This window comes from Phaseolus vulgaris, chromosome 3, assembly GCF_000499845.2.
Source record: "Phaseolus vulgaris cultivar G19833 chromosome 3, P. vulgaris v2.0, whole genome shotgun sequence".
Taxonomy (NCBI): Eukaryota; Viridiplantae; Streptophyta; class Magnoliopsida; order Fabales; family Fabaceae; genus Phaseolus; species Phaseolus vulgaris.
In genome coordinates, this window is record NC_023757.2 from 34,113,211 (window position 1) to 34,131,221 (window position 18,011).

The 18,011-nt window shown below is 34.0% G+C and overlaps 1 protein-coding gene and 1 non-coding gene across 2 annotated transcripts; both read right to left on the bottom strand.

Moving 5' to 3' along the window:
* Positions 1-5,480: 5,480 nt before the first annotated feature.
* TRNAA-UGC (transfer RNA alanine (anticodon UGC)) lies at positions 5,481-5,553 on the bottom strand. The gene has a single exon. It is a non-coding gene; the product is annotated as a tRNA-Ala (tRNA).
* A 9,763-nt stretch (positions 5,554-15,316) lies between these two features.
* Positions 15,317-15,757, bottom strand: LOC137805573 (uncharacterized). Its single transcript, XM_068605516.1, has one exon. The coding sequence runs from the start codon at positions 15,755-15,757 to the stop codon at positions 15,317-15,319; it is 441 nt and encodes a 146-aa protein (XP_068461617.1).
* Between the last annotated feature and the right edge of the window lie 2,254 nt (positions 15,758-18,011).

An 18,011-nucleotide genomic window follows, 5' to 3' on the forward strand; every position in this document is an offset into this window, starting at 1 on the left:
TATATGGTACAAAACCCAGCCCTTAAAATCCATCAGATAATAATACTACCAATCACGATAATCATCATTGTTGAAACTTCCATATAAAATAATAACAATCCCTATCGATTAAATATATAAAGGTATTCATGCATATTAGTTTCGAGATGAGTCAAGTTAAATGAAAACGTCTGATTCATATACTTAAATAACTAGTATTTTTATATTAAAAAGGCAAATTCAAGACTTTAATCAATAAAATTAACAATTGAAATACAAGTCATTAAATTAATGTGGCAATTTTGGGCAGGGAAGTAATGGGAGGGTTTGAAAAATGTATTATAGAAAGTATTTCAGAAAAGAGTATTGAAAATTTCAAACTTAAAACATTAAATGTTGTTAAGAATAAGTGTATTCTTAGCTAGTATCTGATTGGTCTTTTCCTGTGGTGTATTCCCCACTATATACTGAAGATATCTACCCTATTCCTTCTATATTGAGTCTTGATACTGGTCTAACTCAATAATAAAGGCTATTTATTCGAGATCCCATAATTTGTGTTGATACATTATTGCCTTGGATATATGGACAAAGAGGGACCTAGATAGTATCTGGAATTGGTTGTACAATTGTTGATGTGCCAGTAGCTTGGGGAAGTGTCGAAACTGATCGGTCAAATTTAAAAATCCTTACTCAAGTGAAAAGTTTGGGTGGTGCCGACAACGATCAGTCCAATTTAAAAATACTTACTCAGGTGAAGAGCATGGGGTGCTGACAACGATCGGTTCAATTTAAAAAACTCAGGTGAAGAGCTTGGGGTGCCGACAACGATCAATCCAATTTAAAAATCCTTACTTGGGTGAAGAGCCTGAGGGGTGCCGACAACGATCGGTCCAATTTAAAAATCCTTACTTAGGTGAAAAGCCTAGGGAGTGTCGAAACTGATTAGTCCAATTTAAAAATTCATAGTCAGGTGAAGAGCTTAGGGTGCCGATAACGATCAGTCCAATTTAAAAATCCTTACTCAGGTGAAAATCCTAGGGTGCCAACAAGGATCAATCCAAATTAAAAATTCTTACTTAGGTGAAGAGCCTGGGGGTGCCGACAACGATCAGTCTAATTTAAAAATCCTTACTCAGGTGAAGAGCTTGGGGTGCTGACAACGATCGGTCGAATTTAAAAATCCTTACTCAGGTGAAGAGCTTGAGGGGTGCCGACAACGATCGGTCCAATTTAAAAATCTTTACTTAGGTGAAGAGCCTGGAGGTGCCGACAACAATCAGTCAAATTTAAAAATCCTTTCTCAGGTGAAGAGCCTTGGGTTGCCAACAACGATCGGTCAAATTTAAAAATCCTTACTCAGGTGAAGAGCTGGGGGGTGCCGACATCGATCGGTCCAATTTAAAAATTCTTACTCAAGTGAAGAGCCTGGGGGTGCTAACATCGATCGGTCCAATTTAAAAATCCTTACTCTAGTGCAGAGGCTTGAGGGGGTGCCCAAATTGATCGGTCCAATTTAAAAATCATTACTCAGGTGAAGAGCTTGGGGGGTGCCGACAACAATCGGTACACCTAAAAATCCTTACTCAGGTAAAGCGCTTGGGAGGTGCCGATAACAATTTCAAACTTAAAACATTAAATGTTGTCAAGAATAAGTGTATTCTTAGCTAGTATGTGATTGGTCTTTTCCTGTGGTGTATTCCCCACTATATACTGAAGATATCTACCCTATTCCTTCTATATAGAGTCTTAATACTGGTCTAACTCAATAATAAAGGCTATTTATTCGAGATCCCATAATTTGTGTTGATACATTATTGCCTTGGATATATGGACAAAGAGGGGCCTAGATAGTATCTGAAATTGGTTGTACAATTGTTGATGTGCCAGTAGCTTAAGGAAGTGTTGAAAATGATAAGTCAAATTTAAAAATCCTTTCTCAAGTGAAGAGCCTGGGGGTCCCGACAACAATCAATTAAATTTAAAAATCCTTACTTAGGTGAAGAGTTTGGGGGTGCCGACAAAGATCGGTCCAATTTAAAAATCCTTACTCGGGTGAAGAGCCTAGGGGTGCCGACAACGATCGGTCCAATTTAAAAATTCTTACTCAGGTGATGAGCTTAGGGGGTGCCGACAGTGATCATTCCAATTTAAAAATCCTTACTCAGGTGAAGAGCCTGGGGGTGCTGACAACGATCGGTCCAATTTAAGAATCTTTACTCAGGTGAAGAACCTTGGGGGTGTGGACAACCATCGGTCCAATTTAAAAATCCTTACTGAGGTGAAGAGCCAGGTGGTGCTGACAATGATCAGTTCAATTTAAAAATTCTCACTCAGATGAAGAGCCTAGGGATGTCGAGAACGATTGATCCAATTTAAAAATCCTCGCTTAGGTGAAGAGTCCGGGGGTGCCGAGAATGATCGGTGCAGTTAAAAAAAAGAAAAAAATACCTCACTTAGGTGAAGAGCTGGAAAATAGTCAGAAATGAGCAGTCCGATCAAAAGTAACTTTGAACAAAAACCAAGCTCTTATACATCTACATCGAATCCAGGGAGTCTACGATTTGTAGTAGCTTCGAAGCAACTCAGATTTAGCCCAAAGCCAAGTTGTTTGACCGAATCTACACCCTTGCTTATGTGAGTTGATTCTAGGATTGCACATTTTAAATTGGTTGCTCTTGTTTATGATTTTTTATTTAGCAATTTAAGGTGAGAACTCTAAGAAGATTCCCACTGGACACGAACTTAACCAAAAAGTTAAGTAAGTGTGAAGGTTCACTTTAGAAGGGCAAAGAGAAAAACACAGATATATGGTGATTATGATGATGAAGGTGCAGAAGCTAACATGAAAAAAGATGAATATGGCAATATATGGACCGAAAATAACGAAGATAAGATAATGAAGATGAGAGGTAAGAGTGGCGCAAAAGAGAAAATATGAAGGGATAAGAAAGCTTTGGAAGAATGGAAGATGTCACGCCACTTGGAGCCCAAGATGAGTGGTGCAAGAACCGCCACTATATGACCCACCCAAGATAAGACCCAGAACCGCCACTTGGGATATTACCCACCCAAGATAAGACCCATATAAAAGGAGTACTCAGACTCACAAATTCACTCAAGTAAAGTTTCTTTACTTCAAATTTCAATGACAAAATACATGAGGCATGACACCCTAGGAAGGGGTGCCTTGGTGGACAAGATGGCTGAAGGGTAGAAAAGGCAAGGGAGAGAAGCTGCTTAGGGTGTTGACCATGGTCAAAACCGCACCTTTAGACATAACTTCTATAAAGTAGGTTAAAAACCCTAATTCTTGGTGTCCTGTATTGAAAAAGTGGGTTTGGTGCAAGTCCATTTCGCTAAGTATATCCCCTTTTATGCTATGTGAACCTACTCTAGCCTATTTTTCTATTTTGGACCCACACAATTTATTTACGTAACTTTTCTCTTGTGGAAAGACCAGAAGGAAGAACTTTTGATATTTTGGTTTATAGCTTGTTCTTCTTCTACTGATGCTTTCTCGAGGTTTGGTGGAACCCAACTTTGTATACTGAAATGACTGACCTTTTTGTGAAGTGTTTGATGTGTCCTTAGTTATTTGCTAGTTGTTGTGGTTTGTATCACTCGCCAAAAGTTAGATCTATTTTCTTGTTTAAAAATATATTATTTTTCAAGGATAGATCCAACAAGCAATCGGACTTAACCATAAATGTTTTTAACAAGTTTTTTCACCTCTCGCTCGGCTCAAGGTTGGAAAATTATGTACCGTCCCAGATTTAGTCAGTCATATATCGATTAGCCTGACCCGTCGGGTGGCCCAAGACCAAGATCACCATGAGTTTTTAGACTATTATTATAGACATATATCAACTCAAACGTTTATAATTTCCTACTTCTGTCACATTTTTAGAATCTTTCTTTGCACTCACATTGTGATATTTTATTTTCTTACCTCGTGATATCAAATTTTAGTAAAATGTTGAGGTAAAGAAGAACACTTTTTTTTTTCAATTTGATAAAGAATGTCATCCATGGAAACAGAGAGGGTTGTGGCCAAGTGGCCCCAATATCAAATTGTGTAAATGGTGAATGAGAGAGGGAAAAATAAAAGGTAAATGCAATGTTGTTTATGGTCATGGTGAACGGCACGCTTAATTGTTATAAAGTTAAGAAAAAGTAGAGTAATGTGCAGTGAGTACATTAGATGAATAGAATATTATGTTGAAGAAGAGAAAGCAGTTAGTGAGAGGTCTATTCATTAACCAGCATTCTGCGAACCCAGATGCATTATTTCTGAAGAAACAAGTGATGTTTTTGAAAGGTCTATTTTCAACCCAGCAGAGACAAACATGCAGAGTTTGTTTGTTCTGAGTCATCCCTGACCTATTTTGTTACCTTATATAGATATAGATGTCGTAGATAGGTTTTGTTTTGTTCTCTTGTGTTTTTTTGCTCATATATGTTATTCAAGTGCTACCCGATTCCTGCCAATTTCTCCATCAATCAATGTTATGGGCAACTGAGCCCAGAGAAAACTTTTTATACATTATCAATTTTCACACTTATGTGTGACCATCTTTGTGCTATAATTGTTTTTTGTCTAACTGTCTCAGCTAAAGGTTGCAAAAGGGATCACTCTAAAGAGAATAAAACCACTAGGCTGATGTTCATTTGGTTTCGAAGTATAATGTTGCTAAAAAATTATCGTCTGTTGCCAGAAATTTGGGAACTTAATTAGCTGGTTCAGTATTTAGTACTAGTTTAGTTCTGAATAAATTTTACTATATTTTAATATAAATCGTGGTTGGAATGATAAATAGAACGATGAGAACTTGACATTACATTCATTTGATACTTAAATAATAAATAGTTATTTTTCTGTATACAGTATAAAAAAGCTTTATTTTTTTATAAATAAGACTGTGTCTTACTCATGAACATTATATAGGGCACTCCATATTCATAAATTTACATGCATGCTCAATAAACACGGGTAATAACAAATTTACAAGGTTAAAGTTTTCACAGAGGTTGGGAACAGGGTAACTTCTGTCTTCATTGCATAAAAGGATTTAAGTTTTAGCGTCTTAAAAAATTGTGTTTATCTCCCTTTTAATTCCTCTCCACGTTAAGTCTTCCTTTAAAATAAAAAATTTATGAAATTTAGAAGCACAAAATGTGAATAAAATGGATAATCATGGAATTTAAAAAAAAAAAAAAAACTGCAGCAAAAAACAAGCAATTGGATCGGAATTATTGGTCGGATTACTTGGTTATGTGTACGTATGCACAGATACAGATAGAACAACCAGAAAAGCCAATATATAGTTTTGACTTGGGACCAGTTGATTGTGATGTATTGGAGCCCTGTGACTTCTGGAATTAGATTCATCAAAATGAAAGAACAAAACAAAATTCAAATTAAGAAATAGAAGCTAACAACATCTGATGCTTGTAACAAAACAGAATCAAGATTTAAAAACAAAAAGAGAATAATAATTTGGAGATGCAGGGGATCGAACCCTGTACCTCTCGCATGCAAAGCGAGCGCTCTACCATTTGAGCTACATCCCCATGTTAAAGGTGTTCAGTTTTGGTAAGTAATGTCTAAATTGGTTCTCAGATACGTGGTAGGTTAGGTTATTCAAGTTCCTAATGATGTAAAGTTTCTAGATTCAAGTGTTCTAGTCATTTCAACTTAGTAAGAAAGATACCCAAATTAGAAACGAGAAATATATCATCTAACTAATTAACAAATTGTTATTAGTTTAGCTAATTTTATTATGTGAATAAGTAAAAATCCTACATTTAAGTTCTCTTGTTGAATGTCTTTCTAACTAGAGTTTAAGGTAAGAGTGAAAATGACAGTATAAGTAGTTCATTGCTCTTGTTTGAAAAAGAAGCATATTAATATGGAAAAAACTTGTACTTAAAAAAATATTAGATTCTAAATTTGGTAGAAAAATCTTGATCCTTAATTAAATATCAATTTAGAAACTATTTAACAATAATAAAAATTAATTTAGAAACTAATTTTTTTAGTTTATAAAATATCTCTAATTTAGTCAATTTAGTAACTAATTATTTTTGTTTACAATATTTTACTTGAATTAAAATATACTCTTAGATGTTTTATTATTAAAAAAGTGAAGGAAGTGAAACTTAAAGCATATAAATTAATTTTAAGATACAAGCTGAAAGTATAATAAAGTAATTTGTAAATTTAAACACAACAAATCAAATTTGGCACACAAGAAGAAAAAAAATAGATACCTGTAAATAATTTAAATGAGTTGTATAATGTACTAGATATTTATGTTTTAGGGTATAATTTTATTTGAATTTCTATGAGTAATTTTTAGATATTTTAAATGTTTTAACGTTTTTCATAAGTATATCGAAATTTATATTTTTATATTTCATGGGAGAAGAATACAAATTTGTGGATTTTTAAACCTTTTTTTAAATTGGTATAACAATTAAAAATTATTAAAATGATTATTTTTTTTATTAATCTTTAATTTATAAATTCATAATATAATAGTTGCAACGGATGCATGTTATAATATTTTTTTATTTAAATTTGATATTTTAGGAAAATATATACACGAGTATTCGTACTCGAAGATAAAAATAAAAAGTCCATGAATTATTTTGTAACGGATACTCATGTAAGTAAAAGGATGAATTTATATATGGTGGAACAAATAAGTGGATGATTACTACCATTGTTTTTCACCTCTCGTTGTTCTCTCTATATATAAGAGCCTTATAATTTATTATTGTTGAGTTTTTTACTTTTTAAATTTAATTAGAGTTATTTATCTGTGTCTACATTCCTTTTTTATACAAACATTTTTTATGTAACGAATTTTTTTAATAATTTATAGATAAAAAAAACATAAAAATAATTAATTTTAAAAATAAAAAATAATTAACTTAATTAGTCATTATATTAATTAAATTAAATATTATTTAGAAATTAAAAAAAATTATTAATATATAAAGTAGTTTTTATTATTAATAAAAGTTTATAAACTAATTTTTAAATTAGTATCTAATTAGTTATTTAAGATGTTTTTTGGTTAAATTTAATTAAAATCAACATAAAAAAAATAGTATACGAATATATTAGGTTAAATTTATATTTATACATGAGATAGGTAGAATTGATGTATGGAAAGTAAGGGTTGAAGGTTGAGAAGGTTACTTAACTGATAATTATACATTAGGTGCCATATAATGCCTTTTTATATTATATTGATATGTAAGGTTGAGACAATATGGAAAGACATCTTGGATCATTCTCACCAACAAATCTTTGTATTCTTAATTCTAGACAGCTTTTGTGATTAAACACAGCCGCTTTAATTTGTTGATTTATGAATGAATTCTTTAGCAAAAGGAGTGTCTCTGATAAAACAAAGAGAAAGAAAGAAAGAAAGAGATCCATGGCATTTTTATGGGGATTAGTGAACAAAAGAGAGTGGCAGCAATGATGGTTTAGGTTTTCATCGTTTTGCATGCAATATAGAAAGATGAGCAGAGAAAGAAAAGAACATACTTTCATCACTTTCCCTTTCACTTTCTTTGCTTTACTTCCCTCATTTGCTTTATCACTCTCTTAGATTTCAGTAACAAAAGCTTCCTCCTCCTTTATCCTTTACCCTACTTTCACTTTCCATATTCACCTCTCTCTCTCTCACACACACTCATCTTCACTTAATTCCAACCTTAATCTAATTTTATTTGGTTATCTCAAACATTTAAAATCTATCCTAATGAAAATTTGTTAAACTTATGATTGTGAACATTCATTTATCTAATAACTTTGAAACTTAATTTGTTGTCGGATGATAAATGCTTCAATATTGAATGACAACGGAAGTGTTCATCTTTGAGTTGCATTGAGGTTAAGATGGATTACAAATTAAGTTATTACTAGGATGAGAATCAAGGATGTGTAAATGATCGAAAGCCTTTTTGAATGTCAGGTTAATCATTGTGTCGTGTGACATCACAAACCTATAGTGCAATAAAAAACAAAAGCGAACATGTAATTTTAAGACTTTGTATAACTGAGAAAAACATAACATATATTAATGAAAAAAAACACAGTCTTATGAAATACAATTGTGACCAGGAGACAAGTTTCTGTGTCACGATCACGGAGATGTACAGAATTTTTATCAAATACTGTGTGTGCTTTTAGGGAATAAAGGTTCAGTAAGGGAAGGGAAAAAGAGGAGTTTCACATATTTTTCTCTGCTGCTTTTGGAGTACAGACAGATGTAGAAAACACATGTTAAATCTGAAATTTAAATAAAATTTTGATATGGGTGTTGTACATATATAGTTTAATTTTTTTAAAAAAAAGATAACTTTAAAATTAACTCAATTTTATAAAACTAATTTTTAAAATATGTTTGCACTTGTATAATATAAAATACTTTTATTTTTGATTGATTTGAAATCTCTAACATTTTAAAATATAAATTTATAAAAAATATTACTATGTTTAAAATTTAATACAAAGGTATTATTTTTATTAGTGAGTGTTTTATTTGATTTGAAAATAAATTAAAAATTTAAGACTTTTAAAATACATAAAAAAAATCTTACAAAAGGAAATTACGTGTTCATTAATTTCAAATAATATAGAAACAAAAATTTGTAAAACTTCAAGCTTAGAAAAATAGAAAAGATTAATATTAATAAATAATAAATTAATTAGGATTAAATAAATTAAAGTAATAATATAAATACTATTTTATCTAAAAAATGTAATTAAATTATTTGCCTTCGCTTAGCTATCCAATACTACAAGAAAATCATGAAATAGAAACCAATTTTTAAAGACCAAAATAATTAGTTGCAATAGTAACTAAATTAGAGACCATTTTAGAAAGTAAAAAAAATGGTTTCTAAATTAGTTTCTATTATTGTTAAATAGTTTCTAAATTGGTATCTAATTAGCAACCAAGGTTTTAACTACCAATTATTTAGTTTCTAAATTTGGTCTCTAACACCTTGGTTGCTAATTAGATATCAATTTAGAAACTATTTAATAATAATAAAAACTAATTTAGAAATCATTTTTTTTTAGTTTTTAAAATGGTCTCTTAGTCATATCTTACGCGGTTGTCCGTCCAACTAATTATTTTGGTTTCTAAAAATTGGTTTCTATTTCATGATTTTCTTGTAATACAATAATAACATTTACAATTACTAAAATAATTTGTTAATCAAGTTAATGAAATTTGAAGGTTTACACTTGGGAAAGTGATTGTATTATGTTCAAAGGAAGTACTTAAAATTACATCATTTTTTAATCCTATATTTTTTAAAAACTGTTATTTTAAAAAAAATATTACTTTTAACAACTGCATAGTTAAAGGTATTAATTTATAATTTCTTTTAAAAAAAATAATCTTCTAGTACTAACCCACATTTTAATAAAATATTTTTTTTTTCTATTTTTAACAGTTATAATCATCCCGAAGCATATCAATATGAGAAACTTGTATTTTATTTATAATCCATATGAACATCCCATCTGAAGATATCATGCATGCATGAGAGTAAGAGAGTGAGAGTAAAAGTGAATATATATAATATAAAATAATAGAATATAGTATGTTATATAGAGGATAATTGGTGGGGAAAATGTATAAAGATGCACGCTAGACCTTCTTTTCAGCTCCTAAAAAAATGTCTACATACTAACTTTTTTGAGTCAGAAATGGGTGGAATGTGGTTATGCATCTCAAAATCAGAGGCTCTATGCTACTTGTGGGTTCCACTGTCCTTCTCTTTGTGCCTCCCACCTACACACATTCCCTTTCCTTTTTCTCACCACTCTTTCTTCCTTTAACTCACCTTCCCTTTTTTGCAACTTGCAACTTATCAAATATATTTTATTTATGTTTATATCTAGTCTGCGATCAATCATTTTCAACTCTGTGATGATTTATCATGTTCAAGATGATCACTCACCTTAAAAAAAAAAAAAAAAAACCTAATTAAGATACACATTCTTTTAACAACAATAAACAATGAATAAATGTGAGTTACTTTAGGGGTGATCCAACCCTTAGATAAAACACACGACCTTTAATCTTTTCCACAACACACACCCTGTCAAACCTAAATATTTAAAAAAATTCAAAAAGAACCGCCTACAACCCTCACACTTATACCCAAACAAACCATCAAAACATCATCTCCATGCAGATCAAAGGATCAACACACCAATCAGAGAAGGAAAAGATTGCATCCTGCGACTTGGAAGTAACCCAAGCCCATGCCTTTAGTTGCACCAAAGCGAATACTTCCAATACATCTATTACACCCCCTCTAAATATTACTCTGTTTCTATGTTTCCAGATTTCGTTAACGACCGCGATCCAAATCACTCCCCAAACCTCATTTACCGAAACAAACACGTTGCTCAACCTAAATTGAGAGAAATTTAGCAGTGTGGAACATTATGAAACACACTTTGCACGCCCAACCAAGCACAACAAAGGTTCCACACTCGCCACGCAAAACTACACTCAAAGAACAGATGAGTGTGAGATTCCTCCTCCACCCCGCAAAGACTACACATAGAACTTACCACCGTGATCCCACATTTTTCCAAGTTAGCCTTAGTAGCCAACTTATTTTCCAACACCCTCCAAGTCGTAACAAGTGCAGAAGGTACAACCTTACACTTCGAGAACTTCATAAACTCCCCCTCTCTCTCCCCTACTCGACCCCCCTTAGACGGAGATATCCAGCTTTAACCGAATACCCTACCTCCTCCCCTTCCTTCCACTCCCAGCTATCTTCCTTCTCCAAATTCAAGCTCACACCCTGAACTTCTTGAGACAGTAGACACACTAAATTCTTTTCCCACTCAAAAAGATTCTTTCTCCAACCAAACTTCCAAACCCAAACATTGTTGTTCCAAGCCCCTACCTCTGCCACCATGGAAGCTTTTGAGACACTAAGTGAAAACAGTCTCGGGAAAACACTTTTCAACGCCCCCCTACCCACCTAATCGTCTTCCCAGAACATAACTTCCTTCCCATTACCCACCTTCCAAGCCACGACATCTTCAAAATTCTGACCCCACCCTTCTAAGCTCCACACCTCCCTTAAATCTTTTCACCACAGGGATTCCTCCCCTTCCCGCTCTCAAATTTCTCCAACCCTCGTACTTGGAATCAATTACCTCCTTCCACAATTAAGATACTATATTAGATGTTGACTGAATAATCAACACACTAAATATATTGGTTGAATGCCGGACTCACTCGGTTTCGGTGACTCCGGTCTAAAGCATATTTAAAGCACAATTATAATAAATAATAATTAAGGCAATTGTGAAGACTTCTTAAAAATCAAGGTCACACCTCGTCAAATTCGGGTAATGTTTCAGAAATTAGGATAATCATCTTAGAAATCAGCTAACACTGATACGTGATAGATTTGATTCATCATTCAGATGGCCCATGACTCAATGTTATAAATAAACTCTCTAGAGTGGAGTAAGGAGTCACTTTAATCAGTTTTTAATATACACTTCGAACACAGAGTACTTACTTGATCGTCAAAATAGTCTTTGCAGGTCAACCCCATGTGAACGCTAACGAATTAAGGAAGGAGTCTTGAAGTATGAAAGAGTAATTCTAAAAAGCAAGGAAACAACCGAATGACCAACACCTACGATAATTGTTACAACCAATCTCAGTAAGTCTCAGTTACTATCTAGCCTCACTTTATCTATACAACCATACTAAATTTACTCTAAAAAATGTTAATACATTGGACAAAGTTACATATTAGTAATAATATACAATTTTGTATTTGTTACATCTACAAATATTCTTTTTTTTGTCTCTTAGCCACATTAGGCCAGTCTTATATTTATTATTTATTTATTTATCATATCAAAATTTGTCTATATCCATTCGAGATGGAAGGTTCTCAAATTCTAGTTAAAGGTGGATAATTTTATTCAACACTAGCTGTTGTTAAATCTAAAACTTCAACTTCTATAATTTTATCATCCGCCAAAGTTATTAACTAGGATATGAGGTATATATAATATTATATCTAGTTGAAACGTACATATTAAAATAAATGTATATTTTTGGGTCCAAGTTTGTTTTTTTCATCTATTCCATCAAATAGTTTTAATTTTGTTTGTAAAATAGTTTTTTTTATCAATAAAGAATAAATTAATTGAATGGAGTATATTAGGGATCACTAAAAAAAATGTAAAAATGACGTGAGTCAAACATGAATGTAAAAAGTAAAAAATGAACGTTAAGTAAAAATTAGCGTGAGTGTAACGTCCCATGGAGAGTGGACACTAGGAATGTGAAAGCTAATTGTTTTGGGTCGGCTAACAACTATCATGGTAGATTAAGCCCTTTCTAAGATAAAACTAATAGCGAAGGCTAGACCCTAACTAATAAATTAGGTTGAGCCCTCGCTTAGTGGAAGCTAAAAACGAGGGGCAAAAGCTTTTGACTCAAACCTAGAGAGGCTCAAGCCGCTAAGGAAGACTTGGAGGCTAATAGTTAGGGTCAAACCCTAGTTAAAGGAGACGAGTAAGCTAATAACTAAGCTCAAGCCTTAGATGACTCTAACTAAAATAGGGTTAAACCCTGACTAACCAAATCATAGGAGTAAATAGTGATGGTCAAACCCTGACTAGGTTAAACACGGACGTTGTCAGAATCACCATCCTCTTCGAACCCAAAATCACCACCTGAAACTAAAAATTATTATAGTGTATAATTAACTAAAAATTACCTTAGTTATAGCTAACAGTGGTTCTCCAACCTCTCAATCAACTCAACCACATATTTTAACACATAAAAGCATAAGTAAGAAACACATTCAATAGTTCATCTTGCGGAAAAAAACCCCACAAATTCAATTGGATCCTCAACTTCAACGGAGATCTGGAAAACATCTGGAAAAACAAAAACATATGAAATAATGAAGAAACTTAAACATAAACAAAAATAAAATAAAAACCTAAAAACAAAACTAAAAAAATTAACCCAGGTTAAGCTCCAAGCTTCACCTCACCCTTCTAAGCTTCGTCATCCAAGCTAGGTCTTGCAACCACAACAATGGAACTACCAATTAGTGGAAGTTACGGACCACAACAATAAAAGTTATGAACCACAACAATGGAGGCACCAAACAGCCACCAACAAAGACAAGAAATGAGAGCCTCCAACGAAGACAAAAAATGAAAATATGAAAGGGAGAGGGAACTCATTTAGGAATTCTAAAGGGAAAACAAAAATCTTTAGACATTTGAAAAAATATTAGGCACATCTATCGTGGAACAAATAATGCAGTTGGTACTAAGTCTCACAAGTAGCAAGGGCAAAACCCTAGCTCCTACTAACCATTTTTAGATTGTCTAGTCCAAGCTTAAACTCACACAAGTAGCGCGGGCCAAACCCTAGCTACCACCAACCCCTTTGAGATCGTCTAACCCACGCTAAAACCCATACAAGTAGAGAGGGTTAACTCCTAGATACCACCAACCCTTTTGAGATTGTGCAACCCACACTCAACCACCAACACTTTTAAGATTATCTAGCCCAAGCTCAACCTAGCAAACCCACACATGCAACAACGACCAGGCCCCAACTCCTCCACACTTCTACCTAGCATCAACTTGACCTTTACTTACCCTTTCACGTGGTTTTTATTATTATTGTAGTTCACTTAGAGTCATTCTAATCGAATGTAAGAGCATTTAATGTTCAAACTATGCTCCTTTTTATTGTCTAATTCACAATTTTTTTTATCGGCAATAAGCAATTAAATTAAATCGGCCCACTTAAGGGGTGGTCCAACCCTCATACAGAGAATAAAAGATAAAAGATAAAAGATAAAAGTTCCTTTCCACATTCGTATCTAAAACCCAAAGATTAATCTTTTACTTCCTTTCCCAACACTAATAACTTAAGAATAAAACAATGCACTAGCATTAAATTGAGTACATACATACCAAGGGTTCTAAATACAGAGGGTGGAGAAGTTTGGGAGAGGAAGGAAAAGGTAGGAGGTGCTCTCTTTGGTGGAAAGATTTGAAAGAGGTGTGGTCTTCGGAGGGATGAGGGAGAAGCTTTGAAGATGGTTTCAAGTGGAAAGTTGGTGACGGGAAGGATATTTATTTCTGGAAAGACAGTTGGTTGAATGGCGAGGCACTGAAGAATGCCTTCCCAAGATTGTTTTCTATTAGTTCTACCAAAGACGCAAAGTTGACGGAGCTTGGTTTTTGGTCTAACGGAGTTTGGGTTTGGCAGCTAGCTTGGAGAAGACCGTTTTTTGAGCGAGAGAAGTCGATGGCGGATCAGTTGAGTCAGCTTTTGCTTGAGGCTAGGGTCGTCCCGGGAGAGGCTGATAGTTGGATTTGGAAAGAGGGGGGTCTCAAATCTTTTTCAGTTAATTTTGCCTACAATCTTGTTAGGAAGGACAAAGAGGCAGATTCTTCTCCGATTTTTTGTAAGTTGTGGAGGTGCAAGGCAGTACCCTCTACAGTGCTTACAGCTTGGAGGTTGGTGGAGAACAAGCTTGCTACTAGGGTAAATCTAAGTAAAAGAGGGGTACTGGTGGACAGCTCGATGTGTTGTTTGTGTGGGAAAGAGGAAGAATCTTGCAGACATTTGTTCTTCGATTGCAGTTTTGCTCGGCGTGTTTGGTGTTTATGTTATAGATGGCTTGGGGTTCTGTTTGTGTCCCACATTGAACCGAAAATTAACTTTGATCAATTTAGGATGAGTCTTTCTTCAAAGACGATTAATATCGTATGGAACACAATCTGGGTTGGGGTGGTTAGCGAATTATGGAATCACAGGAATAACATATTTTTCAAAAGAGGAGTGGTTGATGCGTTTGAAGTATTTGCTTTGGTGCAAGTAAAGGTCTGGTCTTGGGTCTCTACAAATTTTCGGACAGCTTCGTTTTCCTTTTCTGATTGGTGTTTAGAACCTATGGTGTGTATGAGGTTAGTCGCTTGAGTTTGTTAGGCGAGTAAGGGCAAGGTTTGTTTTAGTTAGTTTTGGAGGTTTTAGGCTGGAACCGGTGTTTGGGTACCGTGTATAAGGGTTTAACCACCCCTGAAGTGGTTCATATTTATTTATTTTTTATTGCCAATAAAAAAAAACATACCAAGTTCAAGACACCATTCAGAGAACGAGAAACTCATTGACAGTATCTTTGAATTAATCTAAGACCAAACCTTGACCTATGCCAGAGAAAGTACTTCAGTATGATCAACTACTCCTCCTTTAAACAAACAATTATTCCTATGTCTCTAAATCTCACTGACCAAAGCTATCAAAATATTACCCACAATAAGATTAACTGAATTAGGTGCATCCAAAATCTTGAAATATTCAAAATGTGACCCGGGAACGATTAAATCAACCGAATTTATGCCTAACCAGTCATAACATAGGTTCCAAATTAGCCAAGCAATCCTGCAACCGAAGAATAGATGATTTGTTGACTCCTCTGATAACCTGCATAAGTTGTAAAGATTACTCTCAATCTGTATCCCTCGTCTCTCCAGATTTACCTTGGAAGCTACCTTGTTTTCAATCACCCTCCAAGTTGTGACATGAGCTGAAGGCAACGCTTTAATCCTCCATAAAGATTTGTATAATCTTGAATCTTCCTCTCCTCCTTCTTCCTTTAAAATCCCGTAAGCAGACTTGACTGAAAACATTGTTGTCTCACTATCTTCCAGACCCATTTATCCCCTATCTCCGACTCGATCCTCTCATTAGAAATCGTCTCTAAGAGCGACTTACTTGATCCTCCTCCCAAACGAACAAACCCCTTCTCCACCTTAAGTTCTACTCCCAGACCCCATTAGCCCTTGATCCACATTCACATATGTTTGCTTCCTTAAGAATAGGTAAAGAGAATAACATTGGGAATCTACTTTTAAAATCTCCAAATGTTACCCAATTACTGACCAGAACAAAATGTCTTTCCCATTTCCAACCTCCCAATTAACACAATCTTCAAACTTCCTTCCCCACTCCTCTGAACTCCATACCTTCACCAAATCTCTCCACCACAAAGGAACTTTATTATTATCATTCTGAAGTTCCTTTAGGCCTCTCCATCCACCATACTTGGATTCGATTACCTCCCTCCACAACCCTCCCTTATCCGAGTTCAGACGACATATCCATTTTCCCAATAAGGCTAGATTAAAACTTCTAACATTAATAATACCTAACCCGCTTGCATCCTTGGAGTTACAAACCTTATCCCAAGCAACCCATGCAATCTTCCTCCCTTTTGACCCCCAACCCGACAAAAAATTCCTCTGTAAATTCACAATCTTCTTCAACACATTAGACAGAATCCTGAAAAGAGAAAGATAAAACAGAGGTATAGACGATAAAACAGATTTAATTAAACATATCCTCCCTGCCATTGAGATGTATCTACCCTTCCATCTACCTAGTATGCTTTTTACTTTGTTGACCACTTCGTCCCAAAATTCGCCCCTCTTATGGCATCCCCCTACAGGCAATCCCAAATACTTAAAAGGAGTTCTCATTATTTCACAATTTAATACTGACGCGGAACTTAGAATTTCCATTTGTTCCACCCCAACCCCACCAATCCTACTCTTGAGGAAATTCACCTTGAGACCAGACACCAACTCAAAACAGCTCAACATGACCTTAATGTTAAGCACACTTTTGATATTTGCCTTACAGAAAAACAAAGTATCATCAACGTATTGTAGCATATTTACCTTAACCGACTTTTTTTCCGATCTCTAAGCCTTCTACCAATTCTTTCTCGACTGCAGTCCTAGACACCCCTGCAAGACCTTCGGCCACTATTAGAAACTAGAACGGAGCTAAAGGGTCGCCTTGTCTTAACCCCTTCTTCGGAATAAATTCCTTAGTAGGATTCCCATTTACTAGAACTGGCATCAACGCTAATTCCAAGCAAGTCTTAATCTAGGATATCCACTCTTCATAGAAGCCGAGTCTGCCTAACATATAATAGATGAAATCCCATCTCACACAGTCGTATGCCTTCTCATAACCCACCTTGAAACACACACAAATTTTTTTCTTCCTCTTCATCTCTTCTATTACTTTATTGGCAACCAGAATGCTATCCGAAATTCCTCTTCCTTCGAGAAAAGCAGACTGCCTAATATCTATTACTTTACTAATCACTTTTTTCAATCTGATTGACAGAATCTTCGAAACGATCTTATACACACACCCTACACTTGAGATAGATTTATATTTGCTAAATTGTTGTGGATTATCATTCTTAGGTATCAAACAGATAAATGATGCATTAGTCCCCTAAACCACCTACCATTGACTATAAAGTCATTTATCGTCGCACGACATCCTAACAATCCCAACAAAACTTAATGAAGTTGAATAACAAAAACTTAATGAAATTGAATCACAGTATTCTTGTAGTAATTTCAATCCTAATAAAAAATTACAAAAATACGTAGGCCTAATCATCTCCCATATATTTCACCCTTTCTATATATATAATCCCGACAAAAAAAATCATTACCTAGCAATTCCCCTAAACAAAACGTAAAATTCATTTATTCAAGTTTTAAAGTAGGAGAAATCAGAAATTAGAAAAAATTTAACCCCTGTTTTAGTTCACCTAACTCAATTTGAATTATTAAGTTACAAAACTTAATCAGAACCAAAGATAAATTCTTATTACGTTGTTGATGACATTTATGCGTGTATTTTTTTACGTGCATTTTATTGACATGCTTAAAGATAAATTTGTATTGAATTAATAATTTTTTAGTTTATAAAATAATATTTAATTTAGTTAATATAATAATAATTATTTTTAAGTTAGTTGTTATTTAATTATTTTATTGTGGTGTTGATATTTATTGTTTAATATTCCTAATCATGTAACTTGTGGTAAAATGTTGTAATTACTTGATAGTGAATAAGCCCTTTGGAATAGAAGTTGGTCGAAGC